Source organism: Falco naumanni, chromosome 1 (assembly GCF_017639655.2).
Source record: "Falco naumanni isolate bFalNau1 chromosome 1, bFalNau1.pat, whole genome shotgun sequence".
NCBI lineage: Eukaryota > Metazoa > Chordata > Aves > Falconiformes > Falconidae > Falco > Falco naumanni.
In genome coordinates, this window is record NC_054054.1 from 44,320,402 (window position 1) to 44,336,364 (window position 15,963).

General features: G+C 40.9%; 1 protein-coding gene across 2 annotated transcripts in view; it reads right to left on the minus strand.

Moving 5' to 3' along the window:
- The window catches only part of KDM3A (lysine demethylase 3A), a 31,703-nt gene extending 17,178 nt beyond the window's left edge, over window positions 1-14,525 (minus strand). Inside the window, exons 1-10 of one of the 2 annotated variants that reach the window (XM_040591456.1) lie at window positions 14,507-14,525; window positions 13,500-13,688; window positions 10,764-10,919; window positions 8,478-8,588; window positions 6,832-6,934; window positions 5,841-5,965; window positions 5,270-5,342; window positions 5,101-5,189; window positions 2,731-2,882; window positions 1,124-1,695 (exon numbers count right to left, since the gene is read on the minus strand). In XM_040591456.1, coding sequence (XP_040447390.1) covers window positions 1,124-1,695; window positions 2,731-2,882; window positions 5,101-5,189; window positions 5,270-5,342; window positions 5,841-5,965; window positions 6,832-6,934; window positions 8,478-8,588; window positions 10,764-10,919; window positions 13,500-13,670 — 1,552 coding nt within the window. In that variant the 5' untranslated portion in view covers window positions 13,671-13,688; window positions 14,507-14,525. Of the gene's footprint in view, window positions 1-1,123; window positions 1,696-2,730; window positions 2,883-5,100; window positions 5,190-5,269; window positions 5,343-5,840; window positions 5,966-6,831; window positions 6,935-8,477; window positions 8,589-10,763; window positions 10,920-13,499; window positions 13,689-14,289; window positions 14,433-14,506 lie in introns of those variants that run through there. The other variant, XM_040591447.1, reaches the window with a different exon arrangement.
- Window positions 14,526-15,963: the final 1,438 nt, after the last annotated feature.

Here is a 15,963-nt window from a genome sequence, read left to right on the forward strand (position 1 = left end):
AAATATATGCAGGTGGCAGAAACCTGTTTTCAGGTCAGTAGCAACTTTCTCAAGCTATAGTTCCATTGGAGTCATAATCTGTGGGCTCAAGTTCAACAGCTCCTCTTGCTCCTCCACAGGGGCATATTCTGAAAGAGCACCTGCTTTTAATGAAAGTTCTTCAGCTATCAGGGCTGGAGTATCTGAGCACTGAATAGACCATGGTATGAAGTGCCCAGATGTCCCAAGTAATAAAGACAAAAGTACAAACTGGTCATTTCTCAGTCACGTTTTCACCCTAGTGATGCAACGGTTTTCAGCATCTTAGCATAACAGATTCCAAACACCTCTCTTCCTCCCACATTGCGGGTGAGGCCTAGCAGGGCCCAACAGTGACTGCTTGGCTGGCTGTGTATCTGTGTTAATTATGGAATAGCAGATAGTAATCCAAGACCAAGCAACATGAGATTGAAAAGAAAGAGGTGGGTGTGTAGGGAGATTCCCAGAACCCTGAATGATTAGCACCTGATGCACAGCACTATGTAATATCATGAGTCCAGCCCTTCCCCTTCTGTCCCATGTGGAAGACTCAAAGAGCATGTCAAGTGGAACTGGGCCACAAAAAGCATAGAAACAAGGTGGATTTTTTGGGGGTTGGGTGATTTGGTTTCGGTTCAGGGTTTTTTTGGGTGGGTGGTGGCTGGGTTTTTTTGTAGTTGTTTTGGGGGGTTGTTTTCAGTATAGTTACTAAATGAAAGACCCTCTTAGACAAAGCTTTATTGAGAACTACAACCATCTCTCACCCCACTTACAAAAGTTCAGACCAAAAAAAGCAGTCTCATCATACCATCAGAATTTGTATTCCAAACAGAGCCCTGGGTTTGTAACCCATTTTGCCATTCTGTTCTGGCATATGTTTCCTAACAATTTATTTTTAGAAATTATTATTGGTACTTTTCCTTTATCAGGAAGGGACATTCTTCCTCAAGTTTATTGCAAAAGAACCTACAAATTACTCAAGTTCCAGAATCTCTCACACAAAGTAAATTACTAATTTTGCGTATGTTACAAAAGACCTATTTCTATGTAATTCCACAGAAACTACAAGGACTTCCAAATGACAGGAAGCTTCAAAAATACTTACTATTGTCCTGGACCTTGGCACTTCCAGTCCAAAAGCTTTCATTTTCATTTCTGTCATAAAGGATCTCATTTGAATTTCTTCTAATAAAAAATTCCATGTCCATAAGTTCATCAATCTTGTTTCCTTTGTAGCTGTTTTGGCTATTGTAATTGCTCTGTGATTTAACTCCAGACTCAGTAAAAGAGAGAAGATGAGCATCTGAGGTTGAGGGTCTACAATCTAAAGTCCGCTGCAGTTCAACAGTGCTACTGACTCTGGGTATTGCTATGGAAGAGTTAAGATGTTGCAACTGTTTTACAGAAATGCATTCTTTTGAAAAGTTTGTTGTGGGCTTCAGAAGAGGTTCATTGGAATTTTTCAGATTGGTTCTTTTTTCATTAGTTGAATCAGTCAAAGATGAAGATCTTGATGTTGCCAAAGAGGTGTATTTACCATTTTGATCATCAAGATTTTGCGTTTGTTCTTTAGATATAAACCCCACTTTAGGAAAGGCCATCAGATCTTCCTTCAATGGTTTAATTCCAGTATTAAGACAAGAAGGATGACTTTCTGGTAAGCTTCGTCTACACGTGCTGAAACACACAACATACAATAATTAGACAAAGAAAAAGGTGTCAAATGAATCAGGATGTCAGCGGCTCAATTAGTCACATTTAAACCTTGAAAGAAGAAACTAAGTTGTGTACTTTGAATTGTGACATTGCAAGATTTTTAATTTTGTGGGAGGTTAAATAGGTTCGTGGTTTTGAGCTTGGTTCTTTTATTTAGTTTTTTTGGGGTTTTGAAAATATCAAAACCAAAGGAACTGAACAAAATGATAAAGCTGTACACACATGTAGGCACACACAAATTTAGGTACTGCAGCCACTCCACTACCTTCTCTCTCAAACAGGTACTTACATTGTCTCCATGCAACAGCTGTATAAACAAATGCATTTCACTTGCATGTCTCTGTGAGAAGATTCTAATGCTCAAGGAAATTCTGGCTGGCACTAGAAGTCTAGATTGGAGACAATAGAAGTGTTCCACGCAAAAAGCTCAAATAAAATAATCATCTTTTCCACATTTATCTTGTGAGATATATACACAAAACTAACTGGAAAAAAGTATAACACTTTAAAGCTAATACACAAAATTTGAGTTTTCCTGTCATACTGTTTCTGCGATTACGTTCATTTTTGTGACAGAGTTGGGGGTAACAAAGGAGTTTGAAGGCACTGGTGTTCAACAAATATAATTGAGAACCTGTACTTGATCTTCAAAAGAAGCTAGTGTACAGGACACCTGCCTGAACATGTTCCATTTTTCTCGGGGCTGGGGAGGAATGTGTCTGACAAAAAGTAGGCACCACATCAGTTTACAGATGGGTACGATGAAGCAGTAACATTTGCTTGTAACACTGAAGGGCAACTACCTAAAGGTAGTAAAGAACATGGCATAAGTAAATTATGTATTCAGGACAACCGAGCCTAACACTTTTCTAAGCCAATATTACAGAAGACTAATTACTTGAGTTCTTTAAAAAGACCTCCAAGTTTGTTTTGCTAAGAATTGGGAGTTATTTTGGGAGCAAAAAAAGTCTGCACGAGTATAAACAGATTCCTTACCCCTGAGGAGTTTCTGCACCAAGATTGGGTGGCGAGTTAGCTGGCAGGGGTAGGCCTTGGTGCCTTTGGTCTTTATTAGCAGGAGTACATCCTAGCAATGCTTCACCCAACACAGTTGGTACTGACTGCACATGTCCCTGACTGGGAGAAACCTGTAAGGGAGGTTTTAATGGTTAGGAAAATTCAGGATAACAGAAATACTGCTTCGCAGAGTTCAGCTTAAAAAGAAAAATACACTAATGCCCTTCCCACCACATTTAATAAAGCTTGAAACCCAGTCAGTCCATAAGATGGAAAGGCTTTAGTGTTCTTTTAAATTTTATAGGTTTCATGAAACACCATTCACATTAATTCATTTTCACCCCAGTTAACAACAAACTTTGAGGGAAGGAAGGTGTATTACAAAAGTAGAAAGACAGAAAGCTCTGCCCTTCATAACCTGCCAAAGCAATAATCTTTCTAAAATAATTGCAGTAATCAGAATTCAGAAATAGTTTTCAGACCTCATCTGAAAACTGTAGAAAAAATTAAAACCGTGAAGTTAGTCTGACAACATTACCAAAAATCTAGATGTGAACTTCCTTGTGGTGAGAAAATTTCTATACTAGGATTCTAGAAAGTGTTAAGTAAAGAAATTCTGTGCTGATCATAAATCTACAATTCTTTTCGGAATACAACTGGCCTACCAAATTAGCAAGTATCTTTAGAAACAGTAGTTTTCCATGGGGCTCCTTCCTCTGCTCTAACATCTGTATTCCACTCCCACATGCTCAACTTACTGCTGGAAGTTACACTACAGACCTATTACCATCAAGTCCAAAATATTTCCTTTCTGCTTTGGTGTAACACAGCTGTCAGGCATCAAGACAAGCTCTCAAAACCACACTGGAATTAATTAACTCCATATTAGAAATCAAAGTACTATCAGATACTAAGTTAAAAAAAAAAAAATGGCTTCAGCTTAGCATTCTCCTATATTCACATCCGTCAAAACCAGAAACAGAGCTTCTGTTTTCCTCATTAGAAAGTACACTCACTTGTAACCATTTTGAAAAAATAGTTGCAAGACATTTCCCAAAGAGTACAACAGCGGTAAAGGATCCAGTCCTTTGAAGGAAAGCAGACTAGAAAATTAGAAGTAAATAACTTCACTGCTTTAAGGAAAAACTATGGTGAAAAAACAGATTATAACTCTTCTGCAGGACATTTGAAATGTGAAATACATGCAAAGCTGGTCTGTATCAAGCAGACTGCTCAGTGACTGAGTATGCAGAAAGCTAAAGAATGTCAAAATGAGCACCCAAAAGATGCTAAAGGTGCTCAAGCACAAGTTATAGAAACATCAGTAGAGTATGACTGCAATGCACTAGCTACTTCATTACTGATTTGCTGCATGCTCTTCCTCAGCAGTAAATACAAGGCAGACGACTCTTCATTGAGGAATCATACCCCGTACTTGCTACCTCATGTTGTGTCTTTGTGAAGCCCTTAAATATTTCTAATAACAGTATCTAGTCACTAGCTAGATCTACACAGTTGACTTGGCACAGGACTGCCTGCACAGAAGCCAAGAAATGAAGCCAAAAACCTGAAACAAAACTGAATCCTCCCCCCACCACCAGTCTAAAGCTTCCAGAAGGCTACTCCTTTCTAAAATGCAGTTTTTGTTCTGAAACACTGGGGCAAAATTATAAGGCAAGTTTGAAGTACTGGTCTTCAGCCAAACCATTATTTTTTCATTTGCATTTCTATACTTAAGTTACCCAGATCATCTTCTGACCTTTCAGACAGTTTTCTTAGGTCTCAGTGACACTTGGCAGGTCACTCACAAAAGAAATAAATGTAAACATGCAAGTAATAGAAAAGTATTCCTATTCCTTTTTTCTACTGGAAGAACGTTCTTCCAGACTGCTGCTTGTGCAACGTGAATCCCCAAAGTGTGCAACTGTAGCTGAGGTGGGGGTTTTTTTTCAGGTTTAAGTACAAAACAGTTAAAGAAAATGGAAAGCAAAGGTTATAGACTTGAGAACTGCTTTGCGTTTCCTCCCGCTACAGAATACAGGACCAGACAGGCTAAATCCTAAGCAAAAGGAGTAGGCAAAAAAGCATAGTAAAAAAAACCAAAAAAAACAACCAAACACACCACCACACCAAAAAAAACCCCAACCAACATTAGCTCAGTAACTTCTTCTCTGATTATCACAAGGCAAGACGTTTTACCCAAGCCTAGACAAGTTTCAAAGAAATCACCACACCCTCCCAGGGATTATATTTATTATTCCCCGTTCCTATCCAATTCTTATTTAAGACTGTTTGGAGAAATGACATAACCATTATGTAACAATCATATATAACATAGTAAGACATTACCTCAGGAGAAGATTTTATGTGTTTATTATCAACTTTTCCACTATTCTCAGGTAACTTCCTTTTTGTCCCCGCAATTCTTTTAGATTTATCTGGAAGAGAAGGTGATCAAGATTAGTCTATCACAAATATGCTACTTAGTGTTTAAAGGAGAAACAACAATAGGTCTTACCACATTTTCCATTGTTGTCATATATGATTTCAACGTGAATTAACTCTGGATCAAGAGTTTTTAAAGCTGGAATCTTGGAAAGGAACAACACAGAAGCAGCCATTTAGAGAAGTGAAAGCTAATGTTTGACTGTATTTCTCTTAGGTGCGTTGGTACAGACTAAGCTTAGATGCTTAAATTCTAAGTTTTTTGAATACCAAGCTGAATTTAACAATATATTGTTGTGACAGTGTCTCTGCATGAAAACACACATATAAACTGGTGCTTCAGAGCACTGTCTACACAGTACAGAAAGCGAAGAAACCAGGATCATACAGTTGCCTTGCTCTTCGAACAAAAATTCCAGGTTTCCCTCATTTTGCAAAGGCAGCCATTGGTTACTCTATAATTCTACCAGCACCATACAGAAACACTGTGAGGTAACAAGATTATTCTGCACTATGCTGATCCCCATTTGTTTTAAACTTATTACAGTAAGGACCGAATTAAAAATGGTGTTGGTGGGGATATAAAGACAAGTTCTCACCCATTCCCCATCTCAGTCTGTAAACCCACAGCAACTGGTTCTTACCTCCTGACAATTGACTTCTAGAGTTCTTGTAGCTGGATTACCATTGACAACAACTGCCGTGAACCACTGAGTAGATGGATCCAGGCTATAAATTCTAATTTTTGAACCAATGATATTTTTTCCACCTAAAAAAAGAAAGAGAGCATGAAGATCACCACAGTTACCAAGACAAACTTCCTGACAGGACTGTATGCAAGATGCAAGTAAGCACAACAAACAGATTCTGAGATTTGAGAGTGGAAATGGAGACAATTTCCACACAGCTGAGGGGCAAGGGGTGGGAAAGAATGATAAAACCATATTACAGCCACCTCCTTCCTGCAATAGTTCAATGAATTTTTCTGCACGTTAAGACACACAGCAGAGGCTAGAGTGACCTCCAGATTTCAGATAGTAAGACAGATAAGTAGACACAGAAATGAAGATTCAATGATTAAATGTGAATTTTTCCTCTCTTTACAGTACTGGAAATGACAACCAAGTTGCAATATTTACCTTTCCATAAAGGTAAGATCTTCATGCATAAGCAAGCACATGACTAGAAATATGCTCATACGAACAAAGTAATTAAGAATTTGAAGCTGGCAAATCTAAAAATAACAATTTTAACATGAATAAAGAAGTAGTACCTATATAAAACTTTGGAAGTTTTATTAAACAGCAGACTGGAGAAAAAAAAAAAGAGAGGTACTTGAAGCAATAAAAAACTCCAAGTAGTTTCTGTGACAGTTGCTACAAATTTGATCTCTTTCACAAGCACCTGGTCATCTATATGCACCTAAATTATGTACTCACTCCTACAAAGGAAATACTCAAAACTCTATAATCCTTCACATTTTACGTTCACTGCTGCAAAGGAAAGTGGAAACAGTATTTTTAAAAGCTCTTAGGGATAAAAGAGATTACTGTAATTTACACCATCACTGCAAGGATTTCCCTTTTGACTCAAGTATTTATGGTCAGAGTTTTCCACTACAGAGTATGCTTGTACCTTGTACTAAGCGTGTTTCATCTAGGTGTTTCTTAACCAAAGCCTGAATTTCTTCATTAACATTTTGATCATCCTTAAGAGGAAGCCTGGAACTGTCCACATCCTATTTAGGGGGAAAAAAAAAGTCAGTATTAAGGATAATGCTTTTGATTAACAGAACCACATAATATTTAGAAATGAGATAGCAGCAATTCATAGAAGTCCAACAAGTTTCTCATTACTCAGTGTTCCTTCAGCTCCTAGGATATTGTATTTGAGGCAGACATCGTTTCCTTACCACTAATCTAGATTGACCATCTGCAAGCCAGACTCAAGTGAGCTTTTCTTAATTTACAATGTTAATTTAGGATTTTAAGTTCTCAGAAGCAGTAATTTAGTAGTCCTGAGCAAATGTAAATGCCAGTATTTTAAGTTTTGTTTCTACTTATGATAATGATGGGATCTGGTCCATCTCAAGATGACATTATAAAATGTTCATATGAATGAAAAGTCAGCTACATCTAAATTATTCATAATTATTCAGTATAATGTATTTATATTTTAGGGGGGGTTCTCTATTACTATCTAAAACAAGCTGCTTGACAACATTTAGAATTATTCTGAAATGAAAGTTTAAAGCAAGCTTTTACCAATGGTTCTGAGTGCTAATAAAAAGGGGGTTGGGTTGTTTTTTTGTTTTGGAGGGTGGGGTGGGGTGTGTGTTTGCCCCAAGCACTGCTCTGGTATTTGTAAGCAGAAGGCTGAAGAGCTAGTAGTCAAGAAACTGTTATTCACAATACCAGAGAAGCAATCTTCTCCATTGCAGTATTGAGATAAGGTTTCTACATAAAGAAATCTCTACTCTGTTGCTGAGCCAACACAGGCAAGATGACAATCTACAACTCTAATTTTAAGTGATTCTTCTATTAGTTTCTCAAGAAGAGCTATTTGCTGACTGTTAACATGTCAAAGTGGAATACTAATGACAGCACTACCAACAGTCTCAACATGGGGCATCTATTACTAGTTTCATTTAGACTGTTTATAGGTCTTGAGAGTAGTTCCCTGGAAAGGTAAAATATTTTACCATTGGCAGACACTATTCTTCAAAATACCCGACCAGTCAGTTAGGTGGGGCAGTTGTTTCAACCCATCTCTACCTAATTTTCACTAACAAACTTTCCTCCTGGTGCTCAATAGAGACTACACTTCAACTATCTCGTTTACATCCTGTCCAATTCCTTACTTGTTTAGGATTAGAAGTGATGTGTTTATATTAAATAGCAAGATTTATTCCAGACTTCCCTGCAACTCCTTTCATAGTAACAAGTTGTGTTCATGAGAACAAAGGAAACTATTCCAGATTATCCCCGCCATCAGCATGATGCAATTTCTGTCACCCCAGCTGAATAACTACTGTCCTAGCACACTCCCTCACCCTCTCTCAAGTCACCATATCCTGCATCAGCCTCAGAAGTGGTTGTTTTTTTTTTTTAATCAACAGACATATTACATTCAGAACTGATATTTATGAGTTATGGTCATAAACACCTACTCCCAAGTTTTTACCCATCTGAAGTTGCATTTAAAAGATATTAACTTGACATAGCTTAAATATTAAGAAAAAAATAATTATCTTCCATCTTTATAGTGCCACACAAAGTTACCTGAATGGGTGTCAAAAGGTCTTTAGAAAGAAAAACACATTTCTCTTCACCAAGATAGCGCACTGAAACCATTGATCCCAAACCAGCTTTGTCCACTAAGGATTTGTAAGTCTAGAAAAGTGATAAACATTTTCTTAGAAAGAGAGTAAGAAGATCTCATGAGTCTTCATTTGCATTTAAAGTTAATTTAAAAAAATAATTAAATTTAAAGTATCTCTTAAGATACCACTTCTAAATGTGGCAACTCTTGAAACAAAGTGACTTTCTAATAACACTTCTAATACATGCTTAACAAAGGAGTTACTGGACTATACTTAAAACTAATTTCATTTATCAGATTTAGGAATTCAGTTCAGGTGGCTGTCATTAACAATCATTAATCATTCATCTCACCATGAAGAATTTACTAATACTAAGAGTTCTAATTGTGGATACGGTAATGAAAAACCATCCTTATGGCAGACTGGGGGAATAACGAGCAGACCAATGAAGGTGTGCTGCATGGCTTACAATGAAGTTCTCAAAGCTCATGCAACATGGACAATATACTGAAGCCTTAGCTTAGGCAGATGTGACAATTTGGATAGCCTCATAGTTGTTACACTGCTGTAATACAGTGACGAAATTGTGTTCAAGCATGCCAAAGGATTCAAGAACAGACAAGAAACAAAAGTTTCCTTTAAAAGCTTCTGAACTCTTCCCAACACGGTCAAGGTTAAATACTGTCTAGTCTTGCAATAACAGTTCTGAGTGGGTAGGCATAATGACTGGCAAGACTAACTCCTCCCTATGTGAAAGGTACATTTGTGCTCCATTTAAAAGAAAAGAAGTCATTCAGACAGGGTGTGTATTTGCATTTCCAAAGGACTGATCAAACGAACAAAGACTTTCTTCCCCTTTGTTGTTTTCACTTCAGTTAGGACAGCATTGGCAAAGGGGCAGTATCACCCTTAAGAGAAACAAGAGTGTCTCCAGGAGCAACTGGGCATTACAAGAGTTCTGCAAAGCTATTCCATTTATCACAAACACTCTCCTGTATACTTGAATCAGGAAGTTGTGATGAAGATTTAAATAATTAACCCACACACCTCTTTTCTGACCCCTTCTTTCCTGCCTTGTGTGGTGGTAAAGGGAAAAAAGTCTTTTTTGCCAAGGCAAGCTCCAGTATTGTGCTTTACTTTATCCTACACCATTCCTCTGCTAAATGAGCTTTGAAACATGTATACTGGATGAACTGACAAGTCAAACATATCACGAGGAAAACCTTATGCAAAAATTGGAAGACAAATATCCAGTAAGAACTGTTCAGATACTTGGAAAGGGACAACAGCTAGGTTTTCAGAACATTGTATCCACAAAATCTACTAGTAGAATTACTGATGTCAATGCACAGGTCACGAAATAAAACTAAGGATTCATCTTTCTTCTTCCTCTTCCATCCTATTTGGCCTACTTCAATAAACATCTACTTAGATTAGCTTTGCTTAAGAAAGCTCAGCTAAACTGCAGCAATAAGAATTACACTGCATACTTTACACCTAGCAAAGAGTATTAAAACAGACTACACCTTTAGCATAATTAATATTCAGCAAGTTTACACCTTCATTTATTTCACAACTACTTTTGAGCAGCAACATTAAAAGCAGTCAAGTAAAACTATACTGGCTGAATACATTAAGAAATGTTCCCTGTTAACCTCTACTGGCTAATTTGCCTAGCCAGCCATGCATGACAGTTACAGAAAACTTAGTTCTCTCCAGCTTCTACGATGCAGATCAGGTTTTCATATGCACAAAATCCAAATTTGACCAGTCATCTGTGCCAGGCAGCCATCACATAAGAGTCATTCAAATTATTTTTGTCTCAGATCCAGAATAACTGAAGAATTAACAGTACTCGAGGCAAAGAGTAAAACAAGAGTTTAAGACAAAAATACAGGCTATCCTTAGAAACCTATTATTTACCCTTTTTCTCTCTATTCTTAACTGCAATTCCGTGAAAGAAGGCAGAAACACGAGACTAGAGGGAGACTGAATTAACATTGTACAGAACAGTGGTCTGGGAAGGAAATAAAGTCATAAAAACACATTTCTGTATCTCCAGGCACAACATACCAACTTCAAATGCTTACAAGCTCTGCCTAGCTCTAGCTGTACAAAGAGATTTAGTCTCCCTTCAGATTGCACACAAGTGAAGCTATACTTGAGAAATTCACATTCGTAAAAGCACTGTCCCTAGAAGGTGGAACTGCAGAACCCAAGTCAGTTAGGTCAAGCATATACTTGCCATTGCAGGCCACTGGACAGAAGGCATAGAACTGGCTTGAGATTTTCTTTCAGCCAGTACCAGCTTTTGCTCCACCAGGAATACTTTCATTTTATGGCTGTAGACTTCTATCCACCTTCTTTTTTCCCATGACTCATCATCAAATTCTATGCAAATCTAAAGAAGGGAAACAAAGCGAAGGAGTGACTAACCATAAAATTAAGATATGTGCAAAATGGAAAAGGATAAACAAACACCACTTTCCTAAAAGGAAAAAAAACTATCATTAAAAGTACTTATAACACAAACGTGATTATTGCCTTTCTGTCACACAATCAAGCAATCACTAAATTATGACTTATAAATAAATTTTATAAGTCATAGTCAACGTTAACTGGTTTGTCATCATTACTCTCACATAAAACATTAATATTGCTATTTAACTCTACAACCCTCCCATCTCAAAGAGTCCTCTGCTGCTCAAGGACCGTTACATGTGTTAACTTTACCACCGGTGGTTACAATCTGGGAGAAAACATGCACCCCTTAAAACTCTGAAGAACTGCACACACAGTGGCACATGCATTTTCCACAAACTCCTAGCTAAAGTACTTGAATAAAATATTTCTGGAAAAACAGCTTGTTTAAAAATAACAGTCCCAAATAATAATTTTAGTTAATTCATCAAAAGCACAAATGACATTAGGCCAAGTGATCAAATTATATAATGTGAAGAAGGTCATTTGCTGCCTGCTTTTAATTGGTATTTATCTTCACAAATCTCTGAAGTATCTATACAAAAGAGCAGTTATGTCACAGCAAAAATATGGTGGCTTGACCAATTTCTTTGGAATGGCATTACCCTTCTTTCACTGGCAACATGTGGAGATCAGCAAAGGATTGAGAAAGACCACAAATATAACTTTGCTTGAACATAAGAATTGGAATGTCTTGGTAGAGAACATTACTTTCAGAAAAATCACTCCCTCATTCCATAAAACATAACCATCTGGTCTAAATACGTTTAACTGGCAGCAGAGAAATCTAAGCTGAGTGACTCTTAGAAATATTCCCTTATGTTTAGCTTCCCTCTGAGGGGAAAGGCAAGTAAAAGCATGCACAGAAAACAGCATTACCACAGACAAGACTCTTAGAACTAATGGGTGCAGAAATGAATTTAGTCTTTTGGAAGTTCAAGGAAACAATGAAAGAGATAAGCAAATAACACAAGTACCAGAACCAGAATGGCTTGTTTTGTCTATAGCATCAACACCTCACAAACAGGAAAACAGAGTTGAGAAAATACTATCAAAAGCAGTTGACAGCACTTCTATTCTGTAGCTTGTTCCTGAAGGTACACAAAAAAGCAAAATCTGAAAGACTAAACATTTCTACTCCTTTAGAGATTTCTGTCCCCACCCCACAATCCATTACTATTTTGGGCCTAACTAGACATTACTTTAACATAGAGCTGCGAGAGAGGAAAGGTGACGTGTGTTTGGTACAAAAGTTCTCTACGCCTTGACTGTCTACTTCACAACTTCAGCAACACTTTTACTGTAGAATGCATTAAGTTTATCACTTCTGGAAAAACCGTAACCAGTTACAATGTTCACAGTAAAGCCACTAACAGCACCTGCTCTTTTTACTTTTAAGTCCCAGAGAAGGTCCTTAAGAACTTTCTGCAGCAGCAACTCCTCCTCCTCACTGCAAGTAAGGCACGGCCCCGCCGGCCAAAGATGGAGAAAGCTCCACCCCTGCCATAGATACACAACAAGAAGCTCGGCCTCCAACAACTCGGGACTCTTCATAACAAAGTTTACACTTTCAAAAAGAAGAGTTAGAAACACCTACGATTTCTTTTTGTTTGACAAAGGAACAAGTGCTTCTTCAGTTAAACAGAGAACACAAAGTTCTTCCCATTAAAGAAAAGGGAACAGTTTTAATTGAAAGATGATACTGTTCTTGCTCTCATACAACAGCTTGCCCTCAAACTCTCTTACAGAAACAAATAAGAAGACCATGTAACAACATGCCATTACTATAACAGATTTGTCCTTAGCAAGTACTTTGTATACTATAGTAATAGCCCAGACCTGGTCAACTGTGAAAGTCTCTGGACCCAAAATACATGGTTAACAAATTACACTAAGGTTGCAATGATTGATTGTGTGTTTAAAAATCTCCATTATTATAATAATCGTTATTACCAAGTGGTCACAGTCTAAGCAGAGTCTGAGAAACCTCCAACGCCATACATTAATTTGGTACATCTTTCAAGATGGTAGAAGTGCTTGTTTATAGCCAGCTACTTCAAAGAGCAAGAAAGAAAAGTCACCAGTCCCAACAACCTAAGAACGTTTCCCTTTCAGCTCTTGGCTGGAGGTGGGGGAATTGTTCACAAGTGGCAAGATCTTGTATTATATTTAGGAAATACACAGAAATAAAACCTTGGCACAGCAGGTGCCAGAGAAGCCACCTCAAGTTTTCAAAACGCTGGTGGAAGAAAACACATTTATAATTAGTTTGAGGTAATTTCCGGCATTGGTACAAGCACACTGGGTGCTTTTGCCAGAGACGCACATGTTTTCAAGCATGTTAAGGAGGCAAGTTGACCAAGATTATGTCTCTCCCGCAACAACAGCATGTATATACATTATGTGTATACACATGGCCACACACACGCACACACATGAAGTTTCCAGGTCACAGTGTAACCACTCATTTTAGAAGGTCTCTTTCAAAGGTCCCAGTTACCTTCAGGTCTTGTTTGGATATGTCCGTGTGTGAAACCGCTCGGATCCTGCCTGACTTCCAGGGCCATTCTGAGATGCGGCTGGTGTCCCACGACCTGTCGTCTTCCTCCGACAGGCTGAGGAACCTCTTCCCCACGAGCAGCGACCAGCTCCCCTCGAGCCTCAGCACCATTTTAACTCATCGGGAGGCCTCCAAGGAGGAAACGGAGGGGAGGAGAGAGATAGGAAGAAGGGGGGGAAAAAAAAGGAAAGAAAGAAAGAAAGAAAGAAAAAAAAACACAACAGAACAAGGCGGCGGTCAGGTGGCAGCCGCGCTGCGAGGCGGGCCGGCGGGCTCGCCCCTCGCCCGCTGTTCCTCACGGGGAGCGGCAGGGGCCAGGGCGGGCGGGAGCGGTGTCGCTTCCTTCTTCCTCTCCCCGTCCCCCCCCCCTCCCTCCCCCGCTTCTTTTCAAGTGGCTCGAGCCGAGCCCTCAGACACCCACAGGACGCCTCCTTGCCCACGGTCCTGTTAATCATTGCCTCAGCGGGGGCGGGTGGAAGGAAATACCAGAAGCTGCTGCAGTGCAGCTCCCAGCCATTTCCACCCCGGCCGGCCGCCACCCTGCCTCCTCAGCCTGCCCCTCTACGCCTCTTTGTTCGCTCCCTGCGAGGAGCCGAAGCGAGGGGCGGCAGCTGAGGGGAAAGCAGGGAAGAATGCGGCCGGGCCGAGCTCCTTCCGGACGCCTGTCCGCCTCACAAACACCCTCTTCTGCCCACCCAGGCAAGCCCTCGAGTCTTGGCCCTACCCTCACCTGCTTCCCCCCGGCCCCAGCCGCTGGCCGCCACCCGGCACACCCCGCGGTCACACGGCGACCGGGCAACGGGCTCCGCGAACGCAGCGCTTCCCCTCCACCCCCAGCAACAGCCGCTGCGGCGAGCGGCGCTACTCGGCCCCGCGCTCACGCACACACCCCCTCACCCGCGCGCCCGGCTCCGCCCCGCCCCGTGCCCCGCCCCGCCGCTCCGTACCTCACGCCTATTGGCTCTCCGGCGCCAGATGGGCGGGGCTTGCTACAACCCTCCCGCTGCGATTGGCCTAGAGGGCGGTGCCCGCGCGCCTGGCCACGCCTCGAAACCGTTGCTCAGCAGATGGCGGATTAAAAAAAAAAAAAAAAAGGGTATCCTTCCGCAAAGCTTCGAGTGAAGGAGTCCGCCAGCACGCCCACGTCCACGAAGAGCCCAAAGGTGGGGCCAAAGAGAAAACCAGATGTTTCGGGCTGTAGCGCGCCTTCACGCTTATGTTTGTGCCTCAAGCGAGCTGAGCCTTAACGCCATAAAGGCCGCCTTCGGAGACGGCGGAAGGATCTGTGGGAGACAAGAGGCGTGAATCGGCAGCTTATACGTGCGGTTCGCGGCGTACTCAGATATAGCACAGGGGGAGGGGGCACCTGTGGGGTGCTTCTGCGCAGGCGCACAGCGGCAAGGTGCACCTGCGGGGGCGCTGCGGCCAGCCCTGTGCGCATGTGCAGCTGGGGAAGGGCCTGACACCTGCCGGGGGGCGGGGTCTGCGCCTGCGCGCCGGCGGCTCGCGGCTCCCAGGGACGGGCGGGGTCAGGCGGAAGCGCAGCGTCGGCCACCATCTTGTTGGGCTGCCTTGGGGGCTGGGATCCTGTGTGACAGAAATTGCAGGGGGCAAAAATAATAAATAAATAAATAACATGCACAAGAGGTTGCTTGGGAGGATGGCAGGCTTTAGAGCAGCTGTAGTTGCCGTTGACCTAGGTTATGTAGCTCTGTCTACAAGCAAATGTCTTCCACCACCCCAGATCCCTCATTCCTTTCATGCAAGATCTGCATCCTCTTATGAAAGACTGTAGCTAAGATCAAAAGGAAATCAAGTAGTTAAACCGAGACTATGGTAATGAGGTAGCTGATGGTGTTCTGCAGTTGCCTGGCAAGAATGCATACTCATCTTTCACTCCCAAGACTTTTGCAGCAGAGGATGTGGGAGGAAGAAGACCAAAAGTGAAGAAAGCACCCAAGGCCAAGAAGCTGCCCAGTCATCCAGTTTACTGGAAACGTGTGGTATTCGGCTTATGCTTTCTCTGGTTCCTCCCATCACCAGAGATGTCTCAGCACCAAAAGTCCCCATCAGACGGTGGCATAGGCTCTGCCACATTCTGGTCTCGTCCTTCATTTTTTTCAAAGAAGCCAGTCCCACACACTTTAAATGCATTTTTAAAGCTTCTCCCACCAATTTGCTTCAGAAATTTCACCAACCACTTCCCTACTGCTACATTCAAACAAACATATCCATGTAGGAGCTCCTAAGGCACAAAAAATTCCTTTGTGTGCCACGATGAGGATATCACTGTCCTTTGCACTGTGGAAATCAGGTAGCCCGATTCCCTTGATAACTTTAAGGCCTCTTCTGTGAACCCTGGCAACAAGATGAACCTAGTAATTTGTAGAATTTTCAGCCAGCA